Source organism: Dendrobates tinctorius, unplaced genomic scaffold (assembly GCF_039654945.1).
Source record: "Dendrobates tinctorius isolate UK_male_01 unplaced genomic scaffold, ASM3965494v1 ptg000270l, whole genome shotgun sequence".
Lineage (NCBI taxonomy): Eukaryota > Metazoa > Chordata > Amphibia > Anura > Dendrobatidae > Dendrobates > Dendrobates tinctorius.
The window spans coordinates 9,109,833-9,128,569 of record NW_027361937.1 but is presented as its reverse complement, the minus strand read 5'-3'; the positions used below and the strand labels follow the sequence as shown (position 1 = coordinate 9,128,569).

At 47.7% G+C, this 18,737-nt stretch overlaps 2 protein-coding genes across 2 annotated transcripts in view; one reads left to right on the top strand and one right to left on the bottom strand.

Moving 5' to 3' along the window:
• Nucleotides 1–3,416: 3,416 nt before the first annotated feature.
• Nucleotides 3,417–16,126, bottom strand: ROMO1 (reactive oxygen species modulator 1). Its single transcript, XM_073559393.1, has 3 exons — nucleotides 15,993–16,126; nucleotides 6,272–6,405; nucleotides 3,417–3,562 (listed from the first exon to the last, which is right to left on the bottom strand). The coding sequence occupies exons 2-3, from the start codon at nucleotides 6,403–6,405 to the stop codon at nucleotides 3,454–3,456; spliced, it is 243 nt and encodes an 80-aa protein (XP_073415494.1). The 5' UTR covers nucleotides 15,993–16,126; the 3' UTR covers nucleotides 3,417–3,453.
• The window catches only part of NFS1 (NFS1 cysteine desulfurase), an 87,322-nt gene continuing 84,696 nt past the window's right edge, over nucleotides 16,112–18,737 (top strand). The window contains exon 1 of the mRNA XM_073559392.1: nucleotides 16,112–16,245. Coding sequence (XP_073415493.1) covers nucleotides 16,155–16,245 — 91 coding nt within the window. The 5' untranslated portion in view covers nucleotides 16,112–16,154. The remainder of the gene's footprint in view (nucleotides 16,246–18,737) is intronic.

Here is an 18,737-nt window from a genome sequence, read left to right as displayed (position 1 = left end):
GGCAGAACCTGAGCAGGCGTCCGCCTACCCTGCTGTCCACGGGTACTGGATGTTTCGAGTCATTTTGTTGAGGTCCTCTGAGACCTGGCCCCCCTTGATCTGGGCGGCCGGCCCCGCATCCTGCCCAATGGGTTGGCCTTGTACGTAACCTGACGCTCTTTGTCTTGGCCATAGCGAGCTGGGACGGAGGTACCGGCAGCTGCCATCCACCCTGGGGCACGAAATGCTCGAAAGCACGCCTGCGGTTGACGAAACGGCACTTTACTCCTCTGTTGTGGCAAGAAAGCTGCTCTTTCCCCCCGTGGCGTCTGAAATAAGCTTATCCAGTTTCTCCCCAAATAACCGGTCCCCCTGAAAGGGCAGAGAAGTCAACGATTTTTTAGAGATTGAATCAGCCCGCCAGAGCCTTAACCATAAGGCTCTCCTAATGGCGATTGCGTTTGCCGCCGCTAGTGCTGCGCCATTAGCCACATCTAAAGATGCACTAATTAACTAGTCCCCTGCCATTGCGATCTGACTTGCTATCTCGCCTACTTCTGTCGGCAATTCTCTATCCTGCAGGATCTTGTTTAAAGAATCCGACCATGACATCATGGCCTTGGCTACCCATGTTGCTGCAAAAGAAGGAAAGAGTGCTGATCCTGATGCCTCATACACCGAGCGGGCTAACCCCTCTATGAGCCGATCCGTGGGGTCCTTAATGGCGGAACCACTGGGAACTGACAACAGGGATCTTGATGCTAGGCGAGACACTGGGGGATCCACTACCGGGGATTCCGCCCATTTTTTACAGAGTTCTGATGCGAACGGATACCTTGCTTCTAGCGTTTTTTGTCCCGAAAAACGCTTATCTGGACGTTCCCTGTGCCGCTGCACAATGTCCTCGAACTCAGGATGAGTGCTAAACACTCTATGTGGTCTCCTGGCCTTTTTAAAAGACACCTTATGACCTGCAGCTGGGTAGACATCATCCTCAATCCCCAGAGTCTGATTGACAGCTTCAATAAGACTGTCTACCGTCTCCCCGGTATATCCAGGTTCAAGGATTCTTCTACGTCGTCACCTGAACTCTGCTCGCTCCCGGAAAAAGGTGAAGGTGAGCGTGATGCCACACTCGCGGATGCTGACGCACCGGAGGGGCCTGGAGACGCAGTATGGGTTCTTTTCCTGTGCGTCTGCCTAGAGAGTGTGCGGCCCCTGCAGGCCGGAGGCTCCTGTGAGGTGGACGACCCCTCCCACACAAGCGAGCCGTCGTCTCTACCCCTATCCGGGGCCTGAAGGGTCTCAATCGCCTTCGTAAGTGAAACCATGGACCGAGACAGTGATAACGCCCATTCCGGGGGATCCAGACCCCTGGGCTCTGTTGCAGGGGAGGGCTCCTGGGCGCGTTCGGAGTCGCAGGCTTCACACAATTTGATAGTCTGTGCTCAAGGGAACATCACCCCACAGGAAACGCATGCGGCATAAAGGAACGTGTGCGTTTTCCCTTTTCCAGACATAATGCCGCTTACTCCTATCACCAGTTAAAGGGGAAAGGAGGAGGGTAACCCTTAAATGTGCCCGCGCAGCTCCAGGACGGGGGTCGCACTTACCCTGCTTCTGTGTGCCCCCCTTCCAGCGTGACTCCTCGCCTCTGGGTAGGTCGCCCGCATCTGTTTCCAGATGCGGCCTACCCTGCTCTGAAGCCGGGGCCTTGATTTAAACCAGCACCCGCCCTAGGCTGGGGGGCGGCGCCGGCCGTGACGGCGCGCCGGCCGTGACGTCGCCGCTGCGCCGGGAGGCGGCGCCAAATAGGACGCCGCGTCCGAGGCCGGGACCCACCGGCGCCCAGGCCGAAAACCGCGGCCTACCAAGTCGCCCCTATCCTGCTCAAAACTCTGAGGCGAGGAGCGAAGGCGGGAGGCGGGAGCGATGGCCGAGGGGATCCCTGGCTCCTACTCGCTGCCCAGAGCCCTCTCCAGCTGCATACTTACCAGTATTTGCTCTCTGGACGGTGCAGGCACCCTAACTCCGTCTGCCCTGCAGGGGCGAGGAGAGGGACCGTCCGCCGCCTTGCAGCACCGCCGTCTAGCGTTGGTGGAGCAGTGGGGGCGCACAGACTAGTCTTGTGCCACTGTGCAAGCCCATGGTTTCCCTACCTAGGGGTGGACAGGGCTAAGTCTGGCATAATGTCCCACGTCGCGGGAGAGGGAACGTGGAGGAACACTCGCACGTGGTCGCCCGTTGCTGGTTTGGGGAAATCGGATCCTTTCAATAGGATGCGTTTCCCCTGTCTTATCTTCATAAAATAACAAACACGGAAAAAATAGATGTCTGGGGAAAAGTCCCAGAGATGTCCCTCGGTGCGGGAAAGGATACGCGGAGCGATGCTCAACGCGTGCTCGCCCGTTATTGGTTTGGGGAGATCGGACCCTTTCTATAGGATCCGTCGCCCCTGTCTCCTCTTCATAGCGAGAGAACCGAAAAGAAATAAAATAGTCTGGAGAACTCCAGACTGCGTGTGCCTCCAAAGACACTAAGCAAAAAACTGGTTTCCGCCTGGTACTGGGGCGAGGGTGTATGTGGCGGAGGAGGAGCTAACTTGTTTTTTTGTATACCTAGTGTCAGCCTCCAGACGGCAGTAGCATACACCCACAGTCTCTGTGTCCCCCAATGAGACGAAGGAGAAAATATAGTCATCATCTGCATGAGCTCTAATAGTGAATGGTTTAGTCGGGGGTTAGTGGGTTGTCCAGCCTTAGGCGACACGTCTGCATACATGTGAATCCTCACATAGCGCGATGCGAGGATTCTCCGGGGCTGGGCAGTCATATGACTGCAAGTATACGATTTGCATACTTCTGGCCACATTCCAAATAGACTTGTTCGGCCTCACTCAATACACTTACTATGAGCGAGGTTGCGCAAATCTAGTTGGCACATGACTGCACGTATGCAAATCACATACTTGTGGTCACGCACCGGAGAATCCTCACACACCACACATGATGTCAGGATTCAAAAGTCTGCAGTCCCAGAGTGCCTTGAGACGTATAGCCCAAGGCTGGACTGCCCCTTCAAAGTCACTTCGAACCCTAAAAGGGCCATACAAAAATTTAACAGGATACGTAACTTTCCTTGGAAAAAAAAAAAATGCGGACTCAAAAGTAGACTTATGGTAAATTTCATTACCTTTTTCTGGTTTGATCATCTGGTTTACGACTAGAAGCATTAAAATTTTGAAGAGAGACAATTTTGCAAATTTTCTAAACAAAAAAAACAAACAAACAAAACACACCACACAAATCACAGGCTATGTAGAAGCATTCCACATGTACTACTACAAAGTGACATGTCCGAATTGAAAAATGTGACTTGGTCACAAAGGACGATATTGGCTGTCATTATTAAGGGAGTAATTAACAAAGGCTCATGTGTAAACTGAAGTGCAGATATTTATTAACTAGTGACGGATTAACATCGAATTCCCATTCCAATTGCCATAAATGTTCCAAATGTGCCACCGCTCTGCATCATGGTCTTTCCAATGCCGCCCACAAGTTCACGTCCTCGCATTCCGAATCTGCAAAAGACAAAGTGCTTCATGACATCTCACACCACGATTTTATTGACCGCTTTGGCTATAGTATTTGCTACAGACAAATTCCTTTAGGCCTCCCCAGTGCATTTTTCAGGGTTATTTTGGGTGTCTTTTGGCCCATATTTAATATACAGAGAAGATCCAGCAATATCACTTTTATTCAATGTTGCAGTAAAAAGTAACAAAACAGGAGCCCACCAATATATTTTGGTAAACAAAGGGAATCTGTCACCAGGATTTTGCTAACTAATCTAAGTGCAATGCAGAAAAAAAAATAAAAAAAAAGATCCTGATTGCAGCAATGTGTTATCCATTAGGCTGGTTTCTGTAATTTTCATAAATTCACTGGTTTTATCAGCAGCAGATCATCACTAGAGGATTCGGAAACCTGCTGCCATGTAGTTCTCCATATTCATAATCTATATACAGCCCCACCCCAACATCGGATTTGAAGCTTTCTGCCTAGGCACAGTGCACACTGAAAGCTGCCAATCAGTGGTGTGGAGGAGCTACAGGTCTTGGAAAATGGTGTTTTTTTTTTTTTTTTATAAACAAGATTTGGATTTTTTTTCACTACGTAAAAAGAAGAACCTATGCATGTTTGGAGTCTATGAACTTGTAATAACTTGGAGAATCATAATGGTAGGTCAGTTTCAGCATTTAGTGAACATGGTAAAAAGAACAAAAAAAACAACTGTGGAATTGTACTTCTTTTGCAATTTCACCAAACTTGGAATTTTTTTCCCGCTTTACAGTACACGATATCTTAAAAGCAATGGTTTCGTTCAAAAGTACTACTTGTCCTGCAAAAAACAAGCCTTCACATGGCCGTATTGATTGAAAAAAAAAAAAAAATAAAAAAAAAATAATATATATATATATATATATATATATATATATATATATATATATATATATATATATATATATATATATATATATATATATAAAACTCTGGGAAAGAAGGGGAGCGAAATTCAAAAACTGAAATACCCTTGGTCGTTAAGGGGTTAATTAGTTTCATTATTTTTAATAGGGCAAAAGGTGGGTGATGTGACCTTTTTTTTTTTTACTTTTCACTGTTATTGTAAGATGCCTAAGGCTATGTGCACACGTTGCGGATTCTGCTGCATTTCCGCAGCGGTTTTGGCCCTGCGGAAACGCAGCAGTTCCGCAGACATGGTACAGTACCATGTAACCCTATGGCTTTTCAAAACCGTTGTGCTCACGCTGCGTTTTTTTCCGCAGGGTTTTGCTGCGGTTTACAAACCACAACATGTCAATTGTTTCTGCAGATTCCACTGCAGTTTCACACCTTTAACATAGTAGAGGTGTGAAACCGCAGGTCACTTTACCTGCGGTTTTACCCGCGGATCCGCGCGGAAAAACCCGCAGGTGAATCTGCAACGTGTGCACATCGCCTTAAAGGACTTCACCTGTGATCATCAGAGAATAGCATTGCTGCATATGGCAAATATCAAGGTCTCCTAAAAACAGCAGCTAGAAGCTGACTTTCATAGAAGCCCCGGGCCATTATGGCAACTCATCGCCATCCTGCAATCATGTCATGGGGGGCTGATGGGAGCATAAAATGACTCCCGCCCCCCCCTGAGAATGCTGCGTCGAAGACTGAAAAAGTCATTTAACAGGTTAAAAGCTATGGGTGCAACTCCGCTCCACCACCAGCTATTAGAGGCAGATGATTGCTAAATATCACAGCAATCATCTGCTGGGAAAGGTGAAGGCTCAGGATTTTGTTTTTTTTTTTCTTTACGCTGTGGAAACTGATCTCAAGTGCGATTATGAAATCTGCAGCATCTCAATCACTTTGCGACATATGAGTTTTATTTGTGCATTTTTCCCATACACTTGATGGATATTAGGAAGATATGCAGGTAAGAGTGCATATGCGTTATAGCGTGCTACAGCAGAAAAGCAACGAAAATACATGCAATCTGCACATGACTTTACCAATAAAGTTTAATCAAAATTAAAGGGATTCTGTCCACATTTTGGAAAAAGGCAAAAAAACAGTGTATAATACGTAAAGTAATAAACTTACTAGGTACTCACCCTCCTGGCCGCTGCTCCGGTCCTGGTGTTTTGGCTACAGTGGTGAACAAGTCACCGCACTAGTCAGTCGCTTAGCTGAGTAACGAGGTATGAAGTCACTCCTCAGCACAGCCGCTGAGCTCAGTGATTGCCTATAGGAGGGACTCGTGATATTGATGTCAACGCTGCAGCCAACACCGAGACTGGAGCGGCAGTAGGGAATCTTCCTATAAAATCAACCTGCGCAGCGTAGACGAGTCACTGAGGGAAGAGTGACCCGCCAAGCAAAGACCGGAGGTTGGCGGTGAAGTACAGCAAAGCTGGTGAGTGAAGGGGCCCGCCCTGATGCACTTAAGAATAAAACTTATGAAAATATAGTCATCACTAGTACACCCAAAAAATTATACTAGAATGGTATGACTATACTAAGCATTTATGGGGTTTACAATTTTACCTTTAGTTTGGGTCAAATATCATGCTGACAGGTCCCCTTTAAGCAATTTAAGATAAAAAAAAAAAAAATTCAGCAACATTACTGTTCAGAGATTCCTACAATTTATACCCCAGTGACCGCAGGGTGGATTTATTTTTACTTGCACTTTGATCATGAGGACAGACGAGCGTTATTGGTTTGCTTACCTTAAACATGAGAAAGTGCCAAACAACGCCCCTGCTGCCATGCCTACAGAAAAGCCCATCATGAATCCCATCTTCACCTTGTCAAAACAAGAGGGCTGCGATTGCCCATAGGGCCCTCCAACTGCAACTGGCATCTGTAAGAGAAACGTGCAATTATTGAGCTCAAAAAACACACACTCTCTTTACATTTATCGTGTGTGAAATCGTGGGAGACAGCAGAGAGAGTGCTTCCATATAGTTAGGTCCAGTAATATCTGGACAGTGACAAGTTTTGGGATTTTAGCTTTTTACCTAAACATATTCAAGATATACGGTAATTATATAAATCAATATGGGGTTAAACTGCAGACTCCGCTTTAATTTGAGTGTATTCTCGCCCTAATTAGAGTAAGGGTTTAGGAATTACAGCTCTTTAATACGTCAAAAACTCTTTAACCCCTTAATCCCATATGACGTACTATCCCGTCCATGTGCCCTGGGACTTAATTCCCAGGGAGGGGATAGTACGTCACAAAATAATTTTTTAAAAAAATCGCCAAATAAATTAGAAAAAAAAAAAATTCCCCCAATAAATTCATTTTTTGGAAATAAAAAAAACCAAACAATAAAAGTACACATTTGGTGTCGCCGCGTCCGTAACGACCTGCCCTATAAAACTGTCCCATTAGTAAACCCCTTTAGCGAACCCCTTAAAAAATAAAAAAAGCAGCAAAAAATAATGATTTATTATCATACCGCCAAACAAAAAGTGCAATAATGCGCGATAAAAAAGACGCATATAAATATCCATGGTACCGCTGAAAACGTCATCTTGTCCCGCAAAAAACGAGCCACCATACAGCATCATCAGCGAAAAAATAAAAAAAAGTTATAGCTCGTAGAATAAAGCGACGCAAAAATAATTATTTTTATATAAAATAGTTTTCATTGCATAAAAGCGCCAAAACATAAAAAAAAACCTAAATAAGGTATCGCTGTAACCGTACTGACCCGAAGAATAAAACCGCTTTATCAATTTTATCGCACGCGGAACGGTGTAAACGCACCCCCCAAAAGAAATTCATGAAGCGCTGGTTTTTGCTCATTCTGCGTCCCAAAAATGTCACGTGCCCGAAAATGGTACCAATAAAACGTCAACTCGTCCCGCAAAAAATAAGACCTCACATGACTCGGTGGGTCAAAATACGGAAAAATTATAGATCTCAATATGTGGTGATGCAAAAACTATTTTTACAATAAAAAGCGTCTTTTAGCATGTGACAGCCGCCAAATATAAAAACCGCCATAAATAGTAAATCAAACCCCCCCCGTTATCACCCCCTTAGTTAGGGAAAAATTATAAAATTAAAAGAAAATGTATTTATTTCCATTTTCCCATTAGGGTTAGGGCTAGGGCCAGGGCTAGGGTTAGGGTTAGGGCTAGGGGTGGAGTTAGAATTGGGGGTTTCCACTGTTTGGGCACATCAGGGGCTCTCCCAATGCAACATGGCGTCTGATCTCAATTCCAGCCAATTCTGAGTTGAAAAAGTCAAATGGTGCTCCTTCCCTCCCAAGCTCTGCCATGTGCCCAAACAGTGTTTTACCCTCACATATGGGGTATCAGCCTACTCAGGACAAATTGCAAAACAACTTTTGGGGTCCAATTTCTCCTGTTACCCTTAGGAAAATAAAAAATTGGGGGCAAAAATATCATTTTTGTGGAAAAAAATGATTTTATTTTCACGCCCGGGCATTATAAATTTCTGTGAAGCACTTGGGGGTTCAAAGTGTTCACCACACATCTAGATAAGTTCCGTGGGGGGTCTAGTTTCCAAAATGGGGTCACTTGTGGGGAGTTTCAATAGTTTAGGTACATCAGGGGCTCTTCAAACACACGACACCTGCAGACCATTCCATCAAAGTCTGCATTCCAAAACGTCACTACTTCCCTTCCGTGCCCCGACGTGTGCCCATACAGTAGTTTTCTCCCACAAATGGGGCGTCAGTGACTCAGGGCAAATTGGACAACAACTTTTGGAACCAAAAAAATTTTGGTTCCAAAATTGTGCTGATGTAAAGTAAACATGTGGGAAATGTTACTTATCAAATTCTTTGTGTGCCGTATCTCTGTGATTTAAGGGCATAAAAATTCAAAGTTGGAAAATTGCGAAATTTTCAACATTTTCGCCAAATTTCCGTTTTTTTCACAAATAAACGCAAGTTATTTGAATGAAATTTTACCACTAACGTGAAGTACAATATGTCATGAGAAAACAGTGTCAGAATCACTGGGATCCATGGAAGCGTTTCAGAGTTATTACCTCAAAGGGACAGTGGTCAGAATTGTAAAAATTGACCCGGTCATGAACGTGCAAACCACCCTTGGGGCTTAAGGGGTTAATGGACTGCGTGGGCTATCCCCTTGTTAATCCATCTTCAATTAAGCAGATAAAAGGTCTGGACCTGACTCATGGTATGGCATTTGCATTCACTTGCTGTGAACCTACAACATGCGGTCAAACGCACTCTGAATGGAAGAGAAACAAGCCGTCAATAAGCTAGAAAAAAGAAAAAATTCAAAGATAGCATAAATGCTATGACTGGCCAAATAAACAGTTTGGTGCATATATAAAAGGCACACAGGTGAGCTTGGGAGGGCAAAAAGTCCTGGACGATGTACTGCAGAGTAAGCTGTGAATCATAGTGTCGGGGCGTCATAGCCAAGCTTACAGCCGATGCTGCTCCGTGTTCTCAGAGCAGGGGAGGCAAGTGTGCGTGTGTGGCAGCCAAATGCGGCGGTGCGAGGTGTCTCCCCTGGCGGCTGCCTCTTGCAGCCCCCCCTCCAAACTGGTTGTCAGATGCTCTCCAAACCAGCTGTAAAGCTGATTTCCAGCTCAAGCAAGATGCAGATCACGGGATCCCAGTTAACAATTGTACATGCGTCTTTCAGATGGGTCAGAGCGAAGTCAACAGCATTATCCGATCATATGATCACGCTGCTGACGTTACTCGTCAGTGTTTGCTGAACATCGGTGGTTAGTGCTCAAGCTGAAGACACCGAAGATTCAGTGTAACAAGGGTGAAATTTAATCAATGGGGGGGTTTACTCTGTGGCGAGGGGCAGGGGAGATATAGTGTAACAGGCGCGAGGGGGGGGGACTTGAGGAAAAGTGTGGGGAGCAAGGAAGGGACAGGTGCAGACAATATGGGGGTTGGGAGAAATTTGAAGATACAGTATTAGGAGCAAGGGAGGAGATGGGGCCATGTATGAGGAAACAGTATGGGGATGGGTGCAGGCACAGTATGGTGAGTGGAGGGGTGGAGCGGACAAAGTACAAGGAGCGAGGGGAAAACGTATGAGGGGGAATGTGTGCAGATATAGTATGATGAGCGGGGGGATTGGTGCAGACACAGAATGGGGAGGATGAGCAGTGAAGAGGTAATGTATGGTGAGCGAGTGGGGGTGGGTGCACACAGTATGGGGAGTGAGGGGAAGAATGTATAAGGACACAATATGGAGAGCGAACGTGATGGGTGTGTGCAGACACAGTATGGTTAACAGGGGGATGCGAGAAGAGGAGGTAAGAGGAGGGAGTGGGAAACGTGTGACGAGACTATTGAAGGGAAGAATGGGGGGAGAAAAGTATGAATGGGCACAGAATAAAGACTGTGTAGTGGGGGGGTAAAATGGGGGGGGACAGTACGAGGGAGTGATGAGGGGGCACAGTATAGAGACTGGGCCTTATGGGGGGGAATACAGTGTGAGAAGACAGTGTAAAGAGGGAGCCCAGTATCGAAAGGCGGAGGCAGTGTGGAGGGCATGTACCATAAGGAGGACAGTGTGTGCAGGGAAGCGATTACTTATTCAGGGGCTCAGTGTAGGGCAGATTTTTTTTTTTTTATTCAGTAGCATTGTAATGACACTGCTATCTTTAGGCTGAGTTCACACGTGGCGTTTTTTTCGCGTTTCCGCGGCGGTTTTAACCGTGCGATTTTGCCGCGAAAACGCGAAAAATAAGCATCCCATGCATTCCTATGGGATTCCGCAATGCTGTGCTAATGCTGCGGTTTTTACCGCGGCGGAATCGCTTCGCGGTAAAAACCGCAGCATGCTCATTAATTTGCGGAATCGCGGCGATCCCGCACCCATAGGAATGCATTGTTCCGCTTACTTTCCACATGTGGCTGTGCACACCATGCGGAAAGTAAGCAGAACATTTGCAGATGGTACCCACGGTCCGGAGGAGAGGAGACTGTCCTCCGGGCTTTGGGTACCATATCCCTGTAAAAAATAGAATTTAAAAATAAAAAATATTGTTATTCTTACCCTCCGACGTCCCGCGCAGTCTTCCTGCTTCTCTTCACGCTCTCTTTCCCTGTAGTCCTTTGCGAAAATGCCCGCGATGGCGTCCGTTCTCGCGGGATCGCGAAGTCTCGCGGTCATTGCGAATTACCGCGAGATGTCGCGATCCCGCGAGAACTGACGTCATCGCGGGCATTTTCGCAAAGGATTACTGGGAACGGATGCGCGGGACGTCGGAGGGTAAGAATAACAATATATATATATTTTTTTTTTTTTACATTCTATCTTTTACTATTGATGGCGCATAGGCGGCCTCAGTAGTAAAAAGTTGGTCACACTTGTCAAACACTGTTTGACGAGTGTGACCAACCTGTCAATCAGTTCTCCAAGCGATGCTCCAGATCGCTTGGAGAACGCTAGCATTTTGCAAGCTAAATACGCTTGCAAAATGCTAGTTTTTCCGCGGGAAAATCGCGGGAATTTAAAATGCGATTTTCCCGCGGACTGGAATTCCGGAATTCTCGCGGTAATTTCCGCGAGAGTTCCGGTACGTGTGCACTTAGCCTTAAGGGCATCATGTCAGGATGTGCTGCAGAAGACCGGAGAAGATGGAAGTCTGCAGACGAGCTGTGGATGACAAAAGTCTTCACAGCGTCTCGACAAGATGAAAAGAAAGAGAACGACTCTAAATCAGAGACCACGTCATCTATCAGGTACCTGGATGTAGATTTTTTTTGTGATACTAACTAATTCTGATATTTCAATTTGTTAAAGGGATGTGCATTTTTTCTACTAGGCAGTCAACCCCTCCATGGTCTGGTATGTGTGGGGTGGCTGTTTTTATTAGTCTGCACCTGTGCTTCCCCTTGCCTTTATTAGTGGAGGCTTGCTGCATCCTGCTATATGTGCAGTTGTCATCAGACAAGGTTTTGGGAAGGCCATATCTTTTGGTATGAGTTTTTTTTTTAATTGTTTTCTATGTTAGCTGTTAAAGGGATTGTCCAAGTTTGTAATGAGTCTGCAGTCATTCTATGTGACTGCAGACTTCTGAATTCTCAAAGTTCTCACTGCCCGCTGCCCGCATTCTCTGGTGCCGGTGATTTACATACATGCGGTCACGTGCTGACTACATGTGTGGTCTCACTCAATGAAAATGAATTGATCAAGGCCAGACAAGTCTAGTCGGAATGTGGCAGGAGGTATACAAATCGCAGTACATGCACTGTGAGAATTCAGAAGCCTACAGTCTTTCATCTCTAACCTGGACAAGTCCTTTAATTATAAAATAGAGCCTTGTAGCCAATATACTCACTGTCAGGTTCCGGCAGTCATCACATGGCCACTTCACTCATATGATTTTCCACTAGCTTTTCTTCCTGCGTCTATCAGTTTTTCACTGAACATCGAGCATTAGGGAGAGCAGCTCATCGGCACGTGACTAAGGCGGGGGGGTCACACTTACGAGTGCAATGCAAGTCTCTCACCTCAATACCAGACACAGTCGGCCGGCACTCAGACCAAAGCGTTCAGCTGCATAGAAATACATGCAACCGCACACTCTGGTCCTGAGTGGTGGCGGCAGTGCCGTGTACTGATGCACGAGTTTCTTGCTTTGCAATCGCAAGTGTGACCCCGGCTTTAGAGTGAAAATTGCGTATGTGGTGGGGGTGGGGTCTAGCTGAATTCTTGCGTAAGGAGGTGGCGGGGAACCTCATGTGCCTCCTCTCTTCAGGACTCTGTTTGCACGGTCACATGCAGCAACTCATGGTTTATTAATGTTAACATACGGTTTGTCATGCAATGTGAATGTAATGTTTGTAGAATTAGGGCTCATATTCACTTGCGAGAGACTCGCGTGATTCTCCTGTGAGTCTCTCATGAAAACCTGGCACTGCTGCCGGCATTCGGACTGCCGGCGGCAGTGCTGGGTTTTCATGCGAGAGACTCGCAGGAGAATTGTGCGAGTCTCTCGCAAGCGAGTATTGGCCCTTAGGGATAGAATAGGATATAGGGTAGTAGAGAACTGTAGTGGGGCTAGGATAGAGGGGGGCACATTAGTGATAGAGTATAGTGTAGAGGACACAGGCAGCACAGGGGTTAACCTGATGGGAGGGGTGGCACAGAACAGAGTACTTTTTAGTCAGGATACTTTCTGGTTCTGTGAGAAGCCCGGGCAGCTTGCCCATGGGCAGGACGTGTGAGCAGTGACAGAATTGAGGCGGTGGGGATAAAGATGATGGGGCACCAGCTAGAAAAATCATCCCTAAGCAGGATCCGGGGTACAAGACCGGGGCGGGAGCCACAGTGAAAGCGTTCCTGGCATCTCTTCCCATTGGAGCCGGACGAGGGGACTATTAAAGAGCTGGAGACTGGAAGGGACAGGAGGGACACGGATTGTCCACAAAGATACGTCCGGGATTGCTGGGTAGGAGAAGCTACTGGTAAAAGAACAAGGCCTGTCCGAATGACAGGGAAAGCGCAGGATGAGAGACTTTGTGAAAGGTGCTGCCTATGAGATGAAGATGCCGTTGCCCAGTAAAGTTCTTTTGCTTAAAAAGACTTGTGACAGATCTTCTGTGAAGCCGGAGTGATGGAACCTGAGGAGAATCTGGCAGTGACCGTAATATGTGACTTGTGACTCTGAGATCTTCTGTGAAGCCGGAGTGATGGAACCTGAGGAGAATCTGGCAGTGACCGTAATATGTGTTTTGTCACACACATAGCAGAAAGGCCTTTTTTTTTTTTTTTCTGTTGGGCCCCAGGGTGCGGGAACAGTAAAGCCAGTTGCCACGACTACCACCCTGGCCGCCTTAGGCTATGTGCACACAGTTTTTTGGTGGTGCAGATTTTGTAGTACAATCCGCAGAACTAAAGTCCTGCGGTTTTACACCTCATAATGAATGAGGTGTGAAACTGCAGCGTTTCTGCACAAAAGAATTGACATGCTGCGGATTGTAAACCACAGAAAAATCCGCAGCATGTGCACTGTGTTTTCCAGTTTACCATTGAAAACAATGGTACTGTACAACGCACCTAAAGCTGCTGCGGACCCACAGAGCCTGAAACGCTGCGGATCCGCAGCAGAATCCGCACCGTGTGCACATGGCCTTAGGCCTCTTTCACACTTCCGTTTTTTACAATCAGTCACAATCCGCCAGGTTTTGAAAAAAAACGGATCCTCAAATTTTTTTTGCGGATCCGTTTTTTTCCCATTGACTTGCATTAATGGCGGATTGTGACGGATTGCTGTCCGTTGCATCCGTTTTTTGTGAGGATCCGCCAAAAGTTGCTGTCCGTCACCATCCTCAAAAATTTCAAAACGGAGCTTGTAAGGTTTTTTTCTCTGGCGGATCCTGCAAACACTGATTTAACCCGAATTTCTTTCTGGGTGCCGGACAAAAAAAAAAAAATATCTCTCTCTCTCTCCCAGCGATTCCTTTAAATGTCTTCATTTTCAGGATCCGTCTGAAAACGGATCCTGTGCCATCCGTTCACATCAGTTGAGAACGGATCCGCTTGTCCGCCTTTTTGGCGGATTATAACTGATGCAAAAAACTGAAGTGTGAAAGAGGCCTTACACTTGCACCGGAAAAACTACGTACACCTCTGCTGAGCAGTGACTGAAGCCACTCTAGCATGCCTCTATGGCTGAATGTCACAGGCTTCTGGCTGCAATAAAGTTCACTTTCTTCCAGTAGCCACACTTTCAGTAAGGTGGCCAGACAGCACTGTAGGGCTAATAACCCTATATCTGCAAAGTATTAGCAGTGGGAACAACAGGTTCCCTTTTACCTGCCGATATGCCAAAACAGATCCCATAAAAATGACAGATTTTCATCAGCTAAAAAGCAGACAGAATTTGTTTTTATATATTTGTGTGAACTAGGCCTAACGGAGTAGTTCCTTAGTAACCTTTACGCTCAACACAGCGACCATATGACAAAGACCCGGGACGGGCGAAACGTCCCTTTTAGATTTGTCGCTCTATGTCCTGATACATTTCGATGTTCTTATTTCACAATAAAAATCTCTGACACTGACTGGAGGGCGCAGCGACCACACTGACCAGGGGGAACGCCAACACTCAATGGAGGGTGCGGCGACCACACTGACCGGAGGGCGCATGCCAACTACTTTGCCTATTCACAAAGAGGGGGCCCCCTGGGGTCACCACAAGACTCTACAAGTAAAACAACGGAATAAGGGTCATGCCCTGATGAGGCTGAAGTTGGTTTCCTATTCATCAGTTTTTTTTATTCAGGATTTTTTTTCCCCATTTTGTATAGGTTTAACAACAAAAAAGAAGCATCACAATAATAACACAATGCAGCGACGTGCCCTGATGTGAATACACTTAAAATCAGCTACAAAAACTATAAAACTAGCACAAAAATGGGCACTGAAGGGCGCTAATGAAAGGGTTAAATGACTTTGGGCCACCGATATCACACTGCAGACATATAGAACAGAGAGCCCCACATCAAAATCAGGTCTCTTCAGCCTGACCCAAATGCATTCTGGGCATCAGAACTGGCATTAAAGTGGGCAGACAGTTGATTTTGGCCATATGAATAACTAGTGTTTTTAAGGGGTTAAATGATTTTGGGCTGCTGAGCTCACACTAAGAATACACAGACATTGATGCCCTGCATCGAACACAGGACCCTCCAGCCTGGAACAGATGGGTTCTAGGCATCAAATTGGGCAAACAGCCAATTTTCACAGATTTGGCCGGGCCACAGGGACCTGGGTTTGGTGCAGGGCATCACTAGCTGCCTTTTCTTAGTGTGACATCAGTGGCCCAAAATCATTTAACCCCTTAAAGACATCAGTTACTTCTTCAAATCTGTGAAAATCGGGTGATTGCCCACTTTGATGCCAATTCTGATGCAAAGAACCCATTTGGGCCAGGCTGGAGGGACCCAGTATCTGTGTATTCTAAGGCCGGGGTCCCACTACCCTGTGCGATGTGAGAAAGTCGCACGAGCCCCTCGCCGCAGCAACCCCCGCGCTACTGCCGGCACTCGGAGCTGCATGTATTTCTGTGTACTTCTACGCAGCTCCGGTCCCGAGTGCCGGCAGTAGCGCGGGGGTTGCTGCGGCGAGGGGCTCGTGCGACTTTCTCACATCGCACAGGGTAGTGGGAGATCAGTGGCCCAGTCATTTAACCCTTTCATCAGCACCCTTTGGGCCAGTGTTGTAGCTGGATCAGTGTATTCACAGCAGGGCTCCTCGCTGCATTGTAGGTTATTATTGGGATGATTCATTTTTGTTGGTAAACCTAGAAAAAACTGCTGAATAAGAAACCATGTTGAGCCTCGTCCTGCCCGGATTGATCGCCGCTGATATGAGGGGCCCATGGCAGCCTGCGGGCACCGGAGAGCATAGAGCGCTATACACGGTGCCTGGGGACGCCCTCCTGCCCGGGACCACACTCACCTCTGCACCGCCGCCCGTGCTCCAGGCCGCACGCACTGATGACGCCGGAGTCCCCGCCCTCCCCGGAAGCCGCCGGTGGCCGCGCCTTCTCCTCCTCTAGTACCTGGTGACGCCGCCCCCGGAGCCCGTTACACAACACGCCAGGCTGCCGGCCGGGGAAGCATGTTATGCAGAGCGGCACTGCGGAGCCTCCTGGCGGCGGGGACCTGCAGGAAAGTGTCCGTGCTCCGGGCCAGTCATGTGGAGCGCACAGGTACGGCCAGCAGGCCCCGAGCGGCGGACATGGCGTATAGTGAACGGCCATCATACCAAGGGATGGCACCCGCTGTACTGGGCACGGCCACAGGTGCCATAACACACGCAAGCTGGTGTGCGCAGGAATGGGCAGTGCATGGCATAACAAGGGGTGGGACAAGGCCTGGCATAATAAGGGAGGGCACAAGGCCTGGCATATGCTGAATGGCATAAGGGGTGGCACAAGGCCTGGCATAATAAGGGAGGGCACAAGGCCTGGTATATGCTGAATGGCATAAGGGGTGGCACAAGGCCTGGCATAATAAGGGAGGGCACAAGGCCTGGCATATGCTGAATGGCATAAGGGGTGGCACAAGGCCTGGCATAATAAGGGAGGGCACAAGGCCTGGTATATGCTGAATGGCATAAGGGGTGGCACAAGGCCTGGCATAATAAGGGAGGGCACAAGGCCTGGTATATGCTGAATGGCATAAGGGGTGGCACAAGGCCTGGCATAATAAGGGAGGGCACAAGGCCTGGTATATGCTGAATGGCATAAGGGGTGGCACAAGGCCTGGCATAATAAGGGAGGGCACAAGGCCTGGTATATGCTGAATGGCATAAGGGGTGGCACAAGGCCTGGCATAATAAGGGAGGGCACAAGGCCTGGCATATGCTGAATGGCATAAGGGGTGGCACAAGGCCTGGCATAATAAGGGAGGGCACAAGGCCTGGTATATGCTGAATGGCATAAGGGGTGGGACAAGGCCTGGCATAATAAGGGAGGGCACAAGGCCTGGTATATGCTGAATGGCATAAGGGGTGGGACAAGGCCTGGCATAATAAGGGAGGGCACAAGGCCTGGCATATGCTGAATGGCATAAGGGGTGGCACAAGGCCTGGCATAATAAGGGAGGGCACAAGGCCTGGTATATGCTGAATGGCATAAGGGGTGGCACAAGGCCTGGCATAATAAGGGAGGGCACAAGGCCTGGTATATGCTGAATGGCATAAGGGGTGGCACAAGGCCTGGCATAATAAGGGAGGGCACAAGGCCTGGTATATGCTGAACTGGCATAATAAGCATACCTCCCAACTTTTGAAGAAGGGAAAGAGGGACAAAGGCTGTGGTGCGCAGCACACCGCAGCAAATTTTAGGCCTCGCCGCAACCACACCCATTTAGCACTGTTGATCACACTGACTGGTACTGAGGGCACAGTGGCTGGTATTATGGGCACACTGGCTGGTACTGAGGAAAATAAAGAACAGAGAGAGAAAAAGAAAGAGGGGACAGAAAAAGAGTAGAAAGAACAGAGAGAAAGAGGGGAAAGAAAGAGAACAGAGAGAGAAAGAAAGCACACAAAGATTAGAGAGATTAAGGGGAAAGAGAGGAAAGAAACAGAGAGAAAGAACAGAGACAGAGGGGACAGAAAAAAAGGAGAGAGAGAGAAAAGAAGAGAGGGGAAAGAAATAACAGAGAGGGAGAGAGAAAGATTAGAGAGGAAGAAACAGAGAAAGAAAGATTAGCAAGGGAGAGAAAGAAACAGAGAGATTCTATAAAAATACTATAGCAGGCCGGCTCCCATTGTAGTGCCTACCTGAGCCTCCCAGTGCAGGACATATCATGAGCCGCTCACATGGCCGGCATCTCCGATTCCAAGAAGATCCAGCTGTCGGAGGAGGACACGGTGATGGATCTGAAGTATTCCATGAAGTGCCTCCATGGTTCTGGCCCAATCTCCTCCCGAAATTACCGGTCAGCTTCCAGCACGTCACTTCCGATGGACCGTCGCATGCAAGTTTTAGGCTGAGTTCACACATGGCGTTTTTTTCGCATTTCCGCGGCGGTTTTGCCGCGAAAACGCGAAAAATAAGCATCCCATGCATTCCTATGGGATTCCACAATGCTGTGCTAATGCTGCGGTTTTTACCGCAGCAGAATCGCTTCTCGGTAAAAACCGCAGCATGCTCATTAATTTTGCGGAATCGCGGCGATCCCACACCCATAGGATTGCATTGTTCCACTTACTTCCCGCATGTGGCTGTGCACACCATGCGAAAAGTAAGCAGAACAATTGCGGATGGTACCCACTGTCCAGAGGAGAGGAGACTGTCCTCCGGACTTTGGGTACCATATCCCTGTAAAAAATAGAATTTAAAATAAAAAATATTGTTATTCTTACCTTCCGACATCCCGCGCAGCCTTCCCGCCTCTCTCCACGCTCTCGTTTCCAGTAATCCTTTGCGAAAATTCCCGCGATGACGTCCGTTCTCGCGGGATCGCGAAGTCTCGCGGTCATTCGCGTGACGTCATCGCGAATGACCGCGAGACATCGCGATCCCGCGAGAACGGACGTCATCGCGGGAATTTTCGCAAAGGATTACTGGGAACGAGAACGTGGAGAGAGGCGGGAAGGCTGCGCGGGATGTCGGAAGGTAAGAATAACACCATTTTTTATTTTTTTTATTATTTTTTACATCCTATCTTTTACTACTGATGCTGCATAGGC